Below are 16,857 nucleotides of genomic sequence, written 5' to 3' on the forward strand. Positions count from 1 at the left end.
ATTAAGAAATCGCAATTCGGATAAGAAATGAGACAACCCTCGGTGGGTCAATTCTCTGATAACCCCTACACGACGACTCTGCAGACCTCCGACATTCTCAGACGCAAGTGAGAACTTCACCCTTTTACGTCGCTTTTAAGTCTATAAAGGCAACTGCCGCACACAAAAGAAACAGTTCGTCTTCGATCTCCGCCGATGATGTTAATCATTTACGCGTATAAGATCGCATCACATTAGTCACATAACTTCGCTTGCGATGACACACGGCAAGGGATCAGATTAAGTGTTTTGAACGATATTTTAAAAATCCCTCCAAATTGTCGCGCACGCGCTGTTACTCCACTTTATTGTGATTGGTCGCGAATCAAACGGAATTAAGCAATATGAGTGTAACGCGAAACAGTGTCAGTCGGTCCGCGTGCAACAGTAAGGGAAGCATGATCGTCGTTTCGAATAGACTGCCCTTTATTCTAAAAAGAAATGAGAAAACCGGTGAATTGGAGAGAAAGGCCAGGTAAGCTTGTGATTCCTATATTCTATCTTAATTTGTGCTTAACTCGGGATTACCTTGCTGTTGTGGAATAAAACTAATTCATCTCAAAGGGCTCGGGTAAGTCCTGTAACCTATTAATCTTGATTTAAATATAGAAGACCGGTTTGTGCCCTTACTAACCTTCGCTATTATATGTCTCTGTTAAAAAGTTAATACGTATAATAATATTTTTGCAAACGCTTATGCAATGACCATTTATTATGATACTTAAGTATACTACAAATTTTCAAAATATTTATAGCAAGCAGTGCTACGTATGTTAACGAAATATTTATCAAAACAATAAACTAAGCCCTTATTCTGACGTCTGATATACAGACGGTTGTTGTCGGATCCTTCGCGAACAAAATACAATGCATAGCGTTCTATAATCCTTGTCAACAATATCTATAAACATCGCTCTAAGTATAAAAGTAATAAACAATTACACTAAGAAAAACTGTTCACAATACACACTATCGTAGACGTCGATCTGATTTATTAATAATAAACAACAATAATAATAACGCATCGTAGAAAAAATTACACTAATTTGAATTTATCTTTTGATAAATATAAGAACAAATACAAAAATATTGTTTTATAAACAAACCTTCATCTTGAATCAAGGTGATGTACACGAAGTGATGCCGTGCTGTGGTGTAAATAAAACTAAATTTATTCATACGTGCACGCCATGCCGGCGATACGCAGTAGGTAAATAAACACACTCTACATCTAGTTAAATCGTAAGTGCGAACATAAACTTTTTCAAATGTTTATTTATATTATACGACCATTCAAATGAACCTATTACGTAACTAAACTAGATACAATATGATATCTTTCTAATTTGTTGTCTGTAGTAGCAATACTTCATGTTACAATTACAACATAACCTTATCTGCGCTTATACTTTAAACTTTCGCTATGTATATTATTCGTTTAATCTATACTAATAAATAAACAGACCGTTTGTTTAAAATATCTAACTCAAAAATATACCCTTATACCAAAAGATGCAGTGCGTTTCAGCGCAGACTTCACTATTAGTGCCTTTGCGTCGCAGTTACACCTGACGTTATAAGCGTGAATTTCAAGTTGCCGTATTATATTGGTTTTATATTGTCAAACCTTTTTAGTATATAATCCCACGTTTCGATAGAGTTTCACCTGTCGTGGTCACAAGCTGATAATTATTATTTCTGTGGGATTACCAACGTATATATTACATAAAATACAAAGGGACATATAAACTTTATATTGTGATAATCATTTAATTATTATTAAGGGTCAGATGTTAAAATTTATTTATATATTGTATTGTTTGTTTTTACATGGAACAACAATTTCAATAAACATTTACAAAAAAAAAATAACTTGATTTGTATCGGACATTCCATGACAAATTATGCAAATCACACAGATCATTTAATACATTACAGAATGTATAATTATTATGTATATGCATTTCCCTAAGTTGAAGGTTAGGTTAAGCTACGCAGCACATTTCGCTTGAGGAAGATACGGAACACAATCGATTTTTACTGAGGTACTTGAAAACGTAAAGTAGATAATATCGCAGCAATCAATAGGTCGGTAAGTCGATATATTTTATACGGCCTGAAAATAATGAAATACAAAACTAACCTATTACAGCCGTACAACATTAAACTTAACTTTCATTTTCAATAATGGGAATAAAAATATGTTATTAGTCTAATAAAATAAATATTATTTATGATATCGAAGTGTGATTGTTACCTCTAAAGTAATTGACAATAACAGTGCTACTCTAGAATGTATGCCAAAAAAGCATATGACTTGTGATCCAAACAAAAATTGCCAATTTTTCTTTTATAAAGACCCTGCTTTCCGATTTGATTAGCAGAAATCGTTTAGATGTTGTTCGCTCTAAATCGCATACGAGTGATAAAACTCACGTTTTTCATAACAGTGCCAGTATTGTCCATTAAACATGTATCATTTATGTTATTCGTATTTGCCTCCATATATACGTATCTATTTACATCTTTGTTCAATGCAAAATTGTAACGCTACCGTAACTTTATATACTCATTGCATCCTGTGTTATGTACTTAACTTTTTAAGTTTTTGCCGTTTTTGTCTCTGCAATGAACGATTGTCATGAAACAAATAAATTAAAAAAGAAATGATTATACGTTTACTTTTTTATTAACACTTCTTCTTCGATTATCATTTGTTGATTTAATATATCGGTTGAATAATATGCATTTGCATTTTTATCGGTATTTATTGAAATATTATATGAGAAATTTAATTGAGAAATATTTTAGAAATATCTACTAATATGTATTGGTAAAATATTTCTGATTTATCTGAATTTTTAACTACTTGGCACTTCCTACCACTGACCGTTTGAGCATTTGAAATTTAGCACATTTTCTTGGTCGGGCTTCGTACAACTCCGTCTGGATAGTATTACCACTGATCGCATATTTCACCGCCAACCGTATCGTTTTCGTGTTCTAGTTGTTGGGTGATTGGGCCAGTGTATCTACAGGTACAAAGGAACATAAGCTTCCAAGGTTGGTGACACATTGGTCATATGAAGAATGATTAATACTTCTAAAGTACCAATTTCTATAGACAGTGGTGACCAATTATCATCAGATGGCTCTATTGCCAGTCCACTTACATATATGTCTACAAAAAACATACTTGATGGAGCTGATGACAATATAATCTATTATATTTCTTTTCCTATATCATTTTCTAATAAAATAATATATGTATAAGAAATAACTTTAAATCTGATTATACTAACGTAACAGTGACAATAGCCTTATATACCTTCTTTACATTTAGAACAATATTTCGTTTTATTTGTATGATCATCACGAGTTCTCATTAGCTTTGATTCACGAATGATTCATAGCATTCGTTTTAATTACATACATCAAAATCGACTATTTTTATTGTGTCTAGTAATACCTTAATTATTATAAAGCTGTTAGCTATTAAAAAGCAATATCTCAATGTATATTTCTTTTAAATTTTTAATTTGTTCACAAGATTATAGCCATATATATCTATGTAGATCTACAGTAAATAATAGTAGCAGTGGTAAATGTGTGCTACTTACAAATTAGATGTGAACTTGAATGATGAATATATTATACGAAGCATATCAATACTCGACTGTTGCTTTGGATAACGTTTTTCGAAGTGAATTTTAAGCGAATATTTAAACTGTCATCAGTATGAGCTTTAATTAGTGCAAAGAAGATACCGCTATTAATAGCTGACACTAAGCTAATTTCTAAAGTGCCCACAGGAGTAATTTGCATCCACCTAGAGGCATTAGTGTAATTAGGCGTATTGGAATTTTCCTACCTTGTTTGAATAGCTTTCTTACTCTTAAAAAAGAGACTAGTTGTAAAACTACTCCTATCGATAAAACTATACAAAAACAAGGATAAAAATAATGTACCGCAGACTCATTGAAATTTTTGATACATTTCGTACAAAATGGTTACTATATTTTACATACAATATAATCTGTTCCACTAGAAACTAAACCGAAATATCTCTGATGAATCTGAATTAATCTTTCAATTTAATTAATTAACAAGTTATATTTAGACCACTTGACAAGCTATTAATTATATTTAATTATATTCTAGAATCTTATCCAAAATCATGCAACAAGTGCTTCAAACGTCTAAATTTCTCGAAGCTAAATTATGTTGTCACGGACAATGAGTACTCAACGGATGTGATCGTTACACAGATAATACGACAGTCTACATCATATAGGTAGCTTTTTCATCGTTATTTTTCTTTTATAAAATGTTCATAACATTGCATGACTGAGTCGTATTGTTACCCTTTTTTTACAATAGGTAAGCCTGCTTAAGGCCAAAAAATGGGCCACAAGACAACGAATGAGTGATAATCACTGTCAATGAATACTGATACTCATAGAAACAATTACAATTATAAACTAAGTATAACTAGGAAAAGAGAGAAATCTTCACGAATAGATGGTTTAAGTTGAGAGCTGCAACTCATGAAAACAATGGTAATTCCTATACCAAAAAATAAAACAGGTAACTTTTCCAGTTTCGAAGAACTATAGACCGATTTCGCGCGGTATAGTATTAGGTAAAATAATTCAAAGGATACATATACGTATAAATATTTTGTCTTTCAAAAGTAAAGTCTTTATCAATATTTAGCTTAAAAGCAACCGTAAACCACTACTTTCTTAATTTTAATCAACATTGTGCCTTTGATCTGGTACGTTATAATTTACTTTGGATAAAACAGTAATCCTCCAAGTTTGCTATAAACTTTTCGAATCCAAAGTTTCGGTATAGAAACCGAACTAGCATTGGAAGATGAGGCAACGAGACAGTTAGCGAGTACATGCTAGATCACAGAGTTTGTCAAGGTGGGTTAACCCCTCCTGATTTCTTATTACTTTGTAAGTAAATGAGCTTTGAAGGACCAATATGCTAGCTAAAGTACATTTGACATTGTTTAGAGCATATTGTTTATGCTTCTATATATATCAGCTTTGGTTCAAGATTACCAAGCGTTCTGTCGGCATCGTCAGAATACAATACAATAATAAATCGGTTTGCTATATAGTATTAAGTACAGGACTTCTTTGCGATCATAAGATATCACATGATTTTGGAGTCGGTTACGTGAACCCAGCAACGTACTACAACTACAACTAAATATCCTTAGTACGTTGGCCGAGAATATTGATTATTCTATATTTAAACATTGACTCTCAGTGCACCAGGAGGAAAGATAAAATATAGGTCCCAATACCGATACATAAAATTATAAGAACTACACAGATCAAAATTGCAATTGTTTGAGTTTGTGGCTGTGGATTTAAGTGTTTTTCATGTGTGTTTATAACCCAATACACATAAAATAATTTAATAAGGAGACTTGGGAATTGTAAATATTTAAATTAAAACATTTTTGAACTTATAGTTTTCTTGTAATTTTATATTTTAATTTTGTAGAACTATAACGATAAAATACCTGAAATGGACAAAATTAATATATATAATATATTCGAAGCAAAAAAAATGCTAATGCTAATATGTACCAAAAATAGAAAAAGACCTAAAGTCGATCCCTGTGGAACACTTATTTTTAGTATAGGTTAACTAGACTGTATGCCATTAATGGAAACTTGTAAAATTCTTTGAATTAAGTATGTACAGACAAAACCGTTAGGTATGTATATTGTGCCTTATAGATTTTAACATTAACGATAAGTCTTAAAATATAGCTAAATAGTAGCCTGTAGAGAAATAATTATTTTAACATGACTTTAGAAAAATTAGCAAAACTTTTTTTTTGTATATATTTGAAACACCTTTATCTGAAAGATTCTTATTTTTTGTTTTTCGTGGGAATCGAACCGAGTTGTTTTCTAGATGCATAAAATCTTAGTATGCATCCTGAACGACGGCGCACGCGGATTCCGCCACGCACGTATCAAATACTCGAAATGCTTAAACCTGTCCAGACTGCGAATGGACGCGCGTACGACTAATCGCACATTTGTTTAATTCCTAATATTCAACTAGTTATTTTATGTACACACCGTTATCCAAAACCCATATTTTCGATAAAAATTGTTTTATAATAAAAAAACTTCTTTACAGCGCCGGTGGTCTTGTAACCGCGGTGGCGCCTGTGGTCATCCGTGGAAATGGCATCTGGGTGGGCTGGGCTGGCATACACCTGGACAACATTAACGAGAAGATCCCGGAATCCGACCCAAACGACAAGACACCGACCGCTGGACTGCTTTCTAGTAAGGTGAATAACTAAACATTGAAATTGTAATTTCTTACTAAGATTTTAAAGATAAAATATGTTCTGTATTTTGTTAGAGTTGTGGCTTTTTTGAAAACATATATTAACGAAATTACCTAAAACATTTATAGTATCATAACTTATTATTTTACAAAAGCACATATTATGATGTATCATACATTAAGCGGTAGACACATCTACTACAGGAATCAAAATCAAGAAGAACCAGCAAGAAACTCAGTAGTTAATCTATTTAACATTTGAAATATAAAGTTGTGTCAAATACAATTTTTATATAATATTACTAACAGTATTTAAAACGGGATATTTACCATGTTTTTTATTTTTATTTGTTGGAGCTCACGCTCAGCTTCACGAGACTGAGTCTCGTGAACAAGACATTCGTAGATAATGTCGAAATATCGAGCTCCAACAAATAAAAATAAAAAACATGGTAAATATCCCATTTTAAATACTGTTAGTAATAAAAATAACCATGTTAATTTAAAATTTTATATAATATGTCTGATAGTCAACAAGTATTAGCTCCACGGTTTCTCATTTTCTTTATAATCTCGTTTTGAGTATTATGTTACTTATCGATGTTTTTTTTAACAAACGATTAAAAGTTCCTTACGTGTAAATTAATAATTTTTTTTTTAAATGATTAGGTATTTGTACCAAGGTTGTATTTATACACTTTGTGGAGTTTTATAATAATTATATTGATGGTATGTAATTAAATGTCATTGTTTATTTACATTGAGTTTATTTAATTGCAAAATATTAAAATTGATAAAATCAGATACTCAGCATTTCCTATTCAAAGAATTACATTTTGATGGGTCTTTAGAAGTTATAGAAAATGCTTTGTATGTTCTCTATGTTAAAGAGTAGTTAAGGTCAAGTTTAAAAAAATACTAATTCACATAGTAATATAATATAAGAAGAAAATTTATCGCCCGATACGCATTTCTGTCGTCGTGCTAAAATTTTGCGTTTGTCCATACGTCCGTAGTAAGCATATATAAAAATATTGTAGGGTACATGGTTTTTAACGTTGTACAATTAATTATAGAAAAATCTTAATTATTTACTAAATTACCTACCGTATTATGTGATGAAATAAACAGTACACATTTAATTTGACCTAAACATTATTTGTGATAAATATTATCTATTTACATAAGGCAAAAAAAATAGTTTACAATATAAATATATAAAAATGAAAATGTCTACTAATGATAACAGTGCAAAACAAATTCGACGTAACTAATAGTTCCATAACACTATTACATAAACTCTGTTATTTAGTAAACAATTGAAACTTTTGTAGTGAAAAGACATACATTAAATATTTATAAATCGCCTATATAAGTAGGTCATTGACCGTTGAGGTAAACAACTAAGATAATTTAAGTTTAATAAAATTACGAACAAAAATGTTTAAAATCCTCGTTATGTTCCTTATTCAAAGAGTTATTAGATGAGGAATATTTGTACCTAAATATGAAATTGCTATCCGCTCAACTATTATTTTCCACACTTTGTAAATATAACTATGTTGAAGGTAATACAATACAAGATAATGACTTAGCTATTATCTGATAGTTTAAAGAACGGAGTAGCATAAAGTCATCGTGTATAATATAAACTTCAATTATTATATTTATATGTACAAATGATTATGTAGGTACGTACTTATTTAAAACATTAGCACAATCCATCACAGATTACTCGATTAAATTTAAAAGAAATATACTGTAAAACCTCGGTAAGTCGAACTTCAGGATATTCCTACAAAATCGAGTGAATCATTAATGAAAGCTAAGCATTTTTACTACGACGTACAGAAGTTGTAGGTGTAATCAAACATTGATATGTTCAAGATACAGATGTTAAATATATTATTTTCGAGTCATAGAAAGAAAATATGTACTGAAATACCTTGAAAGAAAATACTGATAATGATTGTTACACCTAATCGATGTCACAATTTTCAATTAATGGCAACTGAGGCTTGAAAGGAAAGGACATGGGTTTTTTTCCAAGTGTGTAGGTTACCGAGGTTATACTGTAGTTACTAAAAACGATGGCTCTTAGAACGAACCGATTAAACGTAGATGAAGAATCAGGCGACCTGCGATCACCTTGATATAAACATTTTGTAATACTTAGTTTATGGTGTCGTTACGCTAGTTTAAGCTGTACTTACATCGATAGTCCGTCAATCATGACATACATGTAAATATTCAATGTTTTAAAATATTACTTATTTGGTAACTGTGGCAACACAAAAAGTGCTAAGTAATAATGGCTACAATTACGATGACGTTAACAAGAGTTAAACAAATATTTGTAGCAAATTCTTTTATTTAGAGTACAAATTTATATGGATTATGAGGCGTGTATTTTGTATATTATTACCTCCTGCCAAAACATGTACTGGACAATAATCTAAATTCTACACAACAATACGGGGCTGTTTGTACGAATCTCTTGTTTTCAAAAACTTTTTATGTTTATTAAAAAATCTCCATGCGAAGTCAAAACGTGTCGCATACCATAATCTATACAGCTACGTCGCTAATTGCGGATATTTTCTAAGCTATTAAGCTTGTCAAGTGTGGTTTTTATCTAATGATAAATAAATTATTATATTACACCACTTTTTGACTTATTACTTTTACATCATCAATAATAACATAATCTATATAAAACTATGAGTACGTCGATTAAAAGAACAAATGAACACTACAAACTACGCCGTCAATGTGTGAAACATAATTTAATATTTACATATTGAACTTACTTTTTGACCGATTCTGAATGAAACAGATTTGTTAGGGACTAACCAAGAACTCAGCAGAAGTTTGTTCTTGTTATCAACAATTATTGTTATTTATGTATACATCTTAGTCTCTCTGTAAACTGTTTTCAAAATCAAGATCGATTTGGATGAAGATTATTTTCTTTTCAAATATTGCTTAACTTTTTATTTACTTCTCATAGGCTACTTATTGTTACAGATCGTCGCAATTCACTCTGAACCAAAATTATTTGATAGCTACTACAATGGTTGCTGCAACGGTACTTTTTGGCCACTATTCCACTCAATGCCGGACCGTGCCACATTTATTGCTGACCACTGGAGAGCCTACATTAAGATCAACGAGGAGTTCGCTGAGAAGACTGTGTTTGCACTGAAACTCCTAAAGGAAAACAAAGAGAAGAATGGCAGTTCACCTCCAATTGTATGGGTGCATGATTATCACCTCATGTTAGCGGCTAATTGGATTAGACAGCGAGCTGAAGAAGATGAAATAAAATGCAAACTAGCGTTTTTCCTTCACATTCCATTCCCGCCGTGGGACATATTCCGCCTGTTTCCGTGGTCAGACGAAGTGCTCCAGGGTATTCTCGGTAAGAAATCCTACATAAAAGTCATTCTTTGAATTTGCAAAAAATATTATGTATTAATAGACTATTTTTAATGTTCACAGGATGCGATATGGTCGGTTTCCACATAACGGATTACTGCTTGAACTTCATTGACTGTTGTCAGAGAAATTTGGGTTGCCGAGTCGATAGAAAGAATTTGCTGGTTGAACTCGGTGGCCGTACGATCTGTGTTCGACCTTTACCAATTGGCGTACCGTTCGACAGATTTGTCTCTCTAGCGCAAAACGCAAAACCAGTGCTTTCTACAAGTCAAAAAGTGATACTAGGAGTCGATAGATTAGATTATACCAAAGGATTAGTGCACAGACTAAAAGCTTTCGAGAGGCTATTGCAGAAGTATCCAGAACATATCGAGAAAGTGGTGTTACTGCAGATTTCAGTACCATCAAGAACAGATGTCAAAGAATATCAAGACTTAAAAGAAGAAATGGATCAACTAGTTGGAAGAATTAATGGAAGGTTTACGACACCTAACTGGTCACCAATCAGGTATGAACTAATTCAAAAACCAATTTATTTGTAAAGATGATTTGTTGTTTAAAAATTATTTTTATTAGGTATATATATGGATGCGTTGGTCAAGACGAACTCGCAGCCTTCTACCGTGATGCTGCTGTCGCTCTGGTAACACCACTAAGGGACGGCATGAATCTAGTCGCTAAGGAGTTTGTCGCTTGCCAAATTAACAAACCTCCAGGAGTTTTAATAGTGTCTCCTTTCGCCGGCGCAGGAGAGATGATGCATGAAGCACTGATATGCAATCCTTATGAACTGGACGACGCAGCTGAAGTTATCCATAGGTGTGTATAAAAAACATTAATAGAAAAAATAATATACTTGATTTGATTATTGTTTTGTCTAAATTTTATTTTATTATATACATTAATTTGTCATACAGGGCGCTAATAATGCCAGAAGACGAACGCACAGTTCGAATGAATCATCTCAGACGACGAGAACAGTTGAACGATGTTGACAGCTGGATGAAAGCATTCCTCAAGGCCATGGACTCGCTCGAGGAAGAGGCTGATGATATTGGAGCTACCTCCATGCAACCTGTCACTATTGACGACTTCGATGAATATTTATCAAAGTAAGAAAACAATTAAATATGTTTATTTTTCTAATTAATATTAAACTAATGGACGGCGTTGGAACTTATTGTAATATAATATAATATAATCAGATATAATTCTTAAAAAAATGCTTCTATAAATTTTACCAGCGATTAGGCTCTGTGTAAACTCGTCTTGACACTCATCTGTTGTTGTAACACAAACAGCAATCCTTTGCAATTGTTGATTTCGGTTTCAAAGATGAATAGGCCAAGTATACATATTAATTAAGCACAAGGACTTCTTAGGATGATCATCTTAATTTCCATGGTGAGTGTCGTGTTAGTCTGACATGATGGTGTAAGAAATAGTTGTGACCACGTACCTCGTAAAATCTTTGTAATAAATAATTTTAAAATTTATGTTAACCATGGTAAATGAGATGACAGCACACATATCATCTTATAAAAGAAACTCCTACTATTCACGATATGACACACACATGAAAAATAAAAAAATACACTTATATTGACATAAAAATGAATATCACTAATTTAATTTACCGCTCAGTATATGCAAGTTAATAATATCACTTTTAATTGTTTATTTTCAGATACATCGGCTACACACAGAAGCTCGCACTCTTATTGGACTACGACGGAACCTTGGCTCCGATAGCGCCACACCCGGACTTGGCGACTCTACCACTGGAAACCAAACATACGTTGCAACGTCTTTCCAACATGTCCGATGTGTACATTGCTATTATATCTGGGCGAAACGTCAACAACGTGAAGGATATGGTAAATTGATAAAAAATATTGATTCAAATTATTTAACAAAACATTACAGTATGTTTTTTTTGTAGTATTCGACTGATGATTTATATTTTTTTACATAAATCACGTTATGTTAGGCAATAATTCCTTTTTTTTTTTGGTGCCAATATTATGTGTTTATGGTACCTACGTAATAAAATAGCAGCAGAAGTTTAAAAAAAAATAAACAAAACATAAGTATTCTTTTTAAAAACAACAGAATAATATGACTTGAATAATTGGAACCAGTGCATAATTTAAACAAACACAAGTGATGTAAATCTTCCTAAATGTGGAGTCATTTAGTTCGTTGTCCAAGATATCATAAGTAGGCAACCAAGAACGTTCATTACGTCAAATGTTTGCGAAATTAATAATAACAATTCATATGATAAATATTGTACCTACCTATCAATGAACTCGTAAAATTGGTATCATAATTTTATCACAGTCAATATTATTTTGACCCGTAAAAGTAAAGAAAGAAAACGTTTAACTTACATACTTAATGTTTTCCCTATAATTATTTATCTCTGAGTTTTAATAACGCGCGATTAATTTTCTGCCTGTAGAACCACTTTGGGTGAACTAGTGACATTGAACCTAAATTAAGAAATGTTCTTCATAAAATAATTTAATTATAAACGCATTTTGTGTTTATAGTTGAATAGATAACTTAATCTCGATCTTATAGACACAGGTTTATATATTGTATGTAATGGAAAATGATATCGGTACCGTAGGAAATTTAAACCATTCCTTACATCGGCCTGTAAATCTCCCACTGCTGGGGTAAAGCTTCCTCTGCCTTTAAAAAGAAGGCTTGGAGCATATTCCACCACGCTACTCCAATGCGGTTTGGTGGATACACATATGGCAGAATTTTTATATTAGACACATGTAGGTTTCACCGCCGAGCACGATATATACACAAATTAAGCATATGAAAATTCAGTGGGGCTTGCCTAAGCTTGCACCCGCAATCATCGGTTCAGATGCACGCTTTCTAACCATTGGACCATCTCGGCTTCCTTACATCACCATCCTCATTCGTATCGAAATGTAGTCTTTGCCTCCGTGTTACTATTCTATTAACACATCGACCCAATTGCGGTTCTGTCGAAGTTATATCGGAACAAAATCGAGAAACTATCATAACCGTTAAAGTTAATAAAATTTGTCCCCTAGTAATGTTAAAAATTAAGAGCATTGATCCTCGGCTCTGACCAGAATGCGGATTTACTAAATACAATATCTATTTTCCGAATTTAATATTTGTGTCACAATATACTTTGCCTGAAAAAGTCTTAAAATAGTATTATTTATATTCTTTAACTTAAATTAAATGCATGAAATGTGATTGAACTTGTGGTTACTTAATAGATTATAATCTTACCCCACGTCTACACTTCCTGACCAATGCATTCGAATAAATCGAGTTAATAATGATTAATAAGTTTTAATTAATGATCCATTGTACACAATATTGGTCTTAAATATTAAAATTACTAGATAACGATATATAGTACTTACTTATCAACAATGTTTTTTAATGTTTTCGATGATTTAAACTGTAAATCTAAAAAAACCCATGTTTTTGCTAACATTTACGATGTAAATAATATTTTGGTAATTCCGTTTTATACATAATTTTATATGTATCTATTGCTTTTAATTAGGTATTAAGGGGTCATTATCACTTGACCGTAAATGAAGCTATCATGTGATCATGATTTAATTCCAGTGAAAATATAAAATAATAATAATTTGAAAATGATTATTTTTAAGAATTAAGTAGATATATCTTGACTGACTATGGTTGGAAATTCTCATGTATTAAAAATTTTCGTTTTCCATCATTTTATATAGATAAGTTATGCGAAAAAATTGGTAATTTATTCGTTTATCTATCGTTTTATCTTAAGGCTATATTATGAATACAGTGTAAATTTTTGATGGCTAAGTTTGGACACCTTTACTATTCATAATACTATTAAGGTAATTTCATATTGAACCGAAAAATGTAATCCTTTATGGTTTAACAAACGGTTTCTATAATTATGGTTTTACAAATATCAAATTAATATTTGATATTTCTTAAGAAATAGACGTAATAATATATTATGAATAATCCATTCATCGATAAATTGATCAATAGGTAAATATTAGAGCTCAGATCCTGTTTACATTTTCTATTCATTCATGGAATTAAAGTGCAAGATGATAAATCTCAAAGACATCGATGGCCTTAGATCGGTTCGCAATAACAAATCTTATCAAATGAACTTTGGCTGTCACTATCATGAATTCGTATAAAAATATTTATATTGTCGAGTGCACGGTCAATATCCCAGCGGTAACCGGGTCTCGGTATCTGTTGGCTGTTGCGTAATAATTCTAGAGGCCGGACTGGTCGTCATCATTTATGTTGACTATTTGTATTGTACAAATCGCGTGTAATACTATCTAACTAGTAACTAGGTATATCTAATAATAAAATATGTTAATGCTATGTTATATATGTATATATATAAATAATACTATCACATATATATGCTTAGGTACTATCCTCTCCTCATTGGTTTATCCACATGGGTATTCATAAATGTTTATGAAAGAGGCGGATGTTTATTGGAATTAATTATCGATTTAATTCATCATCGAGTTTCAATTAACATTAAGATATTGAATCGCCCCAATTAAGAATACATCAACACAATTATCCGTCGCACTCCTCATTTTCCTCATCAAACTAGATGAGATTAAATGCAAAATAGTGACAATATATGAAACTTTAATTTACAGGTTGGAATTGAAGGTATCACGTATGCTGGAAATCACGGTTTGGAAATCTTACATCCGGACGGTAGCAAGTTTGTTCATCCCATGCCAATGGAATTGCAAGATAAAGTGGTAGAACTTCTTAAATCCTTGCAGGAACAGGTGATACTTCAACGATGAATTAATAGTTGTTTTGAGTTTATATGGAGAAACATTATGTAACAAAATTATAAGTATTTTTGCTAGGCTTAATATTAACAATGAAAGAAAAATACATCTATGTATATTGTCAGCAAGTTCATCACATTATTCAAACTACTCAACCAATATAATAAAATAATTCTTCAAAACAAATCTGCGACAGGTTTGTAGAGACGGTGCTTGGGTGGAAAACAAGGGAGCTCTCCTGACATTCCACTTCCGAGAGACTCCGGTGGCCAAGCGCGCGGCGCTGGCGGACACGGCGCGCCGCCTCATCACGGCGGCCGGCTTCACGCCCGCGCCCGCGCACTGCGCCATCGAGGCGCGCCCGCCTGTCCAGTGGAACAAAGGTCATTTTACGATGTTGCCATTCTTAGACAGAGTACCTCTTGCAACCAAAAAAGCAATTCGAATACAAAGCGTGCGTTTTGCTAGTGAGCTTTGTTCTTAGAACTTGTTCGTTGATCTCGCTACCTTGTATACGACTGAAATCTCGAAGTCATGGGCCTAAATCCTGTTCCACTCCTCTGAATTTTTTTTAATAGATTCGTAGTAATAGCTTAAAGTAAAGAAGCTGACTGATATTATATATTATTTCGAAAACACGTAATTCTTTTGGTTCTGTGTCTAAGCTGTCTCCGGTGTTATTGTATTATCGTGCCGTCAGATTACTTTCACCGAAATTTTCATTTTGTTTGCTTATCTATATTATGGATGTATATCAACAAAACAAAACATAACAAAACAAACCTATAAAGAAAAGCGCTTGTGCGTATAAATGAACTATATTCTGATATTATGAATTTTGTCGTAAAGTTTATACAATAAACTTCTTTATAGTCAAAATAAAGTACCTACTTATGATATTAAATTATTAACATTCAAAGTTTAAATTAATTTTATTATTTATTTTACAGGTCGTGCATCAATTTATATCCTCAGAACAGCCTTTGGCCTGGACTGGAGTGAAAGAATAAGGGTTATATATGCTGGTGACGACGTCACTGATGAAGATGCTATGCTAGTAAGTATTTAAAATTTCCAAAAATATATAACTTAATATTCATAAAACTGTCGGACAAAACAAGATTATATAAGAGTTAAAGGTGTATGTCTCATAAATTTTGAAAACTTGACGATCCGGTCTTCTTGAAGCAATATAGTTTGAAATTTCAATGGAATCTAAACTTGTGACGTCATCGTCGTTCCATTTGGCAAACGTATACTAATCATAACAACTTATTCTCTCTTAGGCTCTCAAAGGTATGGCAGCAACATTCCGCATCGCGTCGTCGAATATAACCAAAACCTCAGCAGAACGACGTCTGTCGTCCACCGATTCAGTACTGGCAATGCTGAAATGGATCGAAAGGCATTTCTCACGTCGTAAGCCCAGAGCAAATTCACTAACATACAAAAATGCGAGACTAGCCCGCGATACCATGCAAATGCATATGTCCTATCTACCCACGAGGTCGCCGAAACAAACGCCTCCTCGCACACCTGATGTTATATCAAGCGGCTCGGAGTCAAGTTAATCACTGTCCCCATACGTTACAAAATAAACGTTAGATCTTTCTAAGCAAATCTTTTCGTAAAAACGTATTAGATTTATATTCTTACCTAAGCATATAAGCTTAGAACAGAACAATAGAACAAAATAAAAATATTTGTCTCAACTATTGTTTGAAACAATATGTATTCCACATTGGGCGCGCTTAATTATTTTAATGGTTTGTCAGATGGATGTTTGTGTAGGACTGTTGTCCTATTTATGTGATAGAATAGTGATAATTGTTTCTTTTTAATTTAGACTTATTGTAGACAAAGATATCAAAATTATGCCAAATAATTTATACTCGTATATTTTTATAATTAAACAAATAATTATAAATTATTATTTTCTTTTATATTAATCTGTTGAAATTTAGGTAGTTTGGAAGACCATTTGACTAGTACTATTACTTATAATTTTTACAAACATGTGTTGACTGGCTTTTGTTTTAACATCTTGTTAATTGTAGACTTGTTCAGTGCTTGTAAAATTTCAATATATTATTAATTTGTGAGTGATATCTTGTATAAATGAAATGATTATGATTTAGAGATACTTTTTATATCCTAATCATTTAATAAACTATTTAAAAAAACTATTAGTATAAACGTACATACA

At 32.2% G+C, this 16,857-nt stretch overlaps 1 protein-coding gene across 1 annotated transcript; it reads left to right on the forward strand.

Moving 5' to 3' along the window:
* The first annotated feature begins 175 nt into the window (after positions 1-175).
* Positions 176-16,595, forward strand: LOC125066240 (alpha,alpha-trehalose-phosphate synthase [UDP-forming]). Its single transcript, XM_047674239.1, has 11 exons — positions 176-514; positions 6,214-6,370; positions 9,397-9,790; positions 9,871-10,318; positions 10,387-10,629; positions 10,728-10,922; positions 11,498-11,687; positions 14,508-14,645; positions 14,848-15,034; positions 15,602-15,708; positions 15,938-16,595. The coding sequence occupies exons 1-11, from the start codon at positions 384-386 to the stop codon at positions 16,220-16,222; spliced, it is 2,475 nt and encodes an 824-aa protein (XP_047530195.1). The 5' UTR covers positions 176-383; the 3' UTR covers positions 16,223-16,595.
* The last annotated feature ends 262 nt before the right edge of the window (positions 16,596-16,857 follow it).

The sequence above is a fragment of the Vanessa atalanta genome, chromosome 9, assembly GCF_905147765.1.
Source record: "Vanessa atalanta chromosome 9, ilVanAtal1.2, whole genome shotgun sequence".
Taxonomy (NCBI): Eukaryota; Metazoa; Arthropoda; class Insecta; order Lepidoptera; family Nymphalidae; genus Vanessa; species Vanessa atalanta.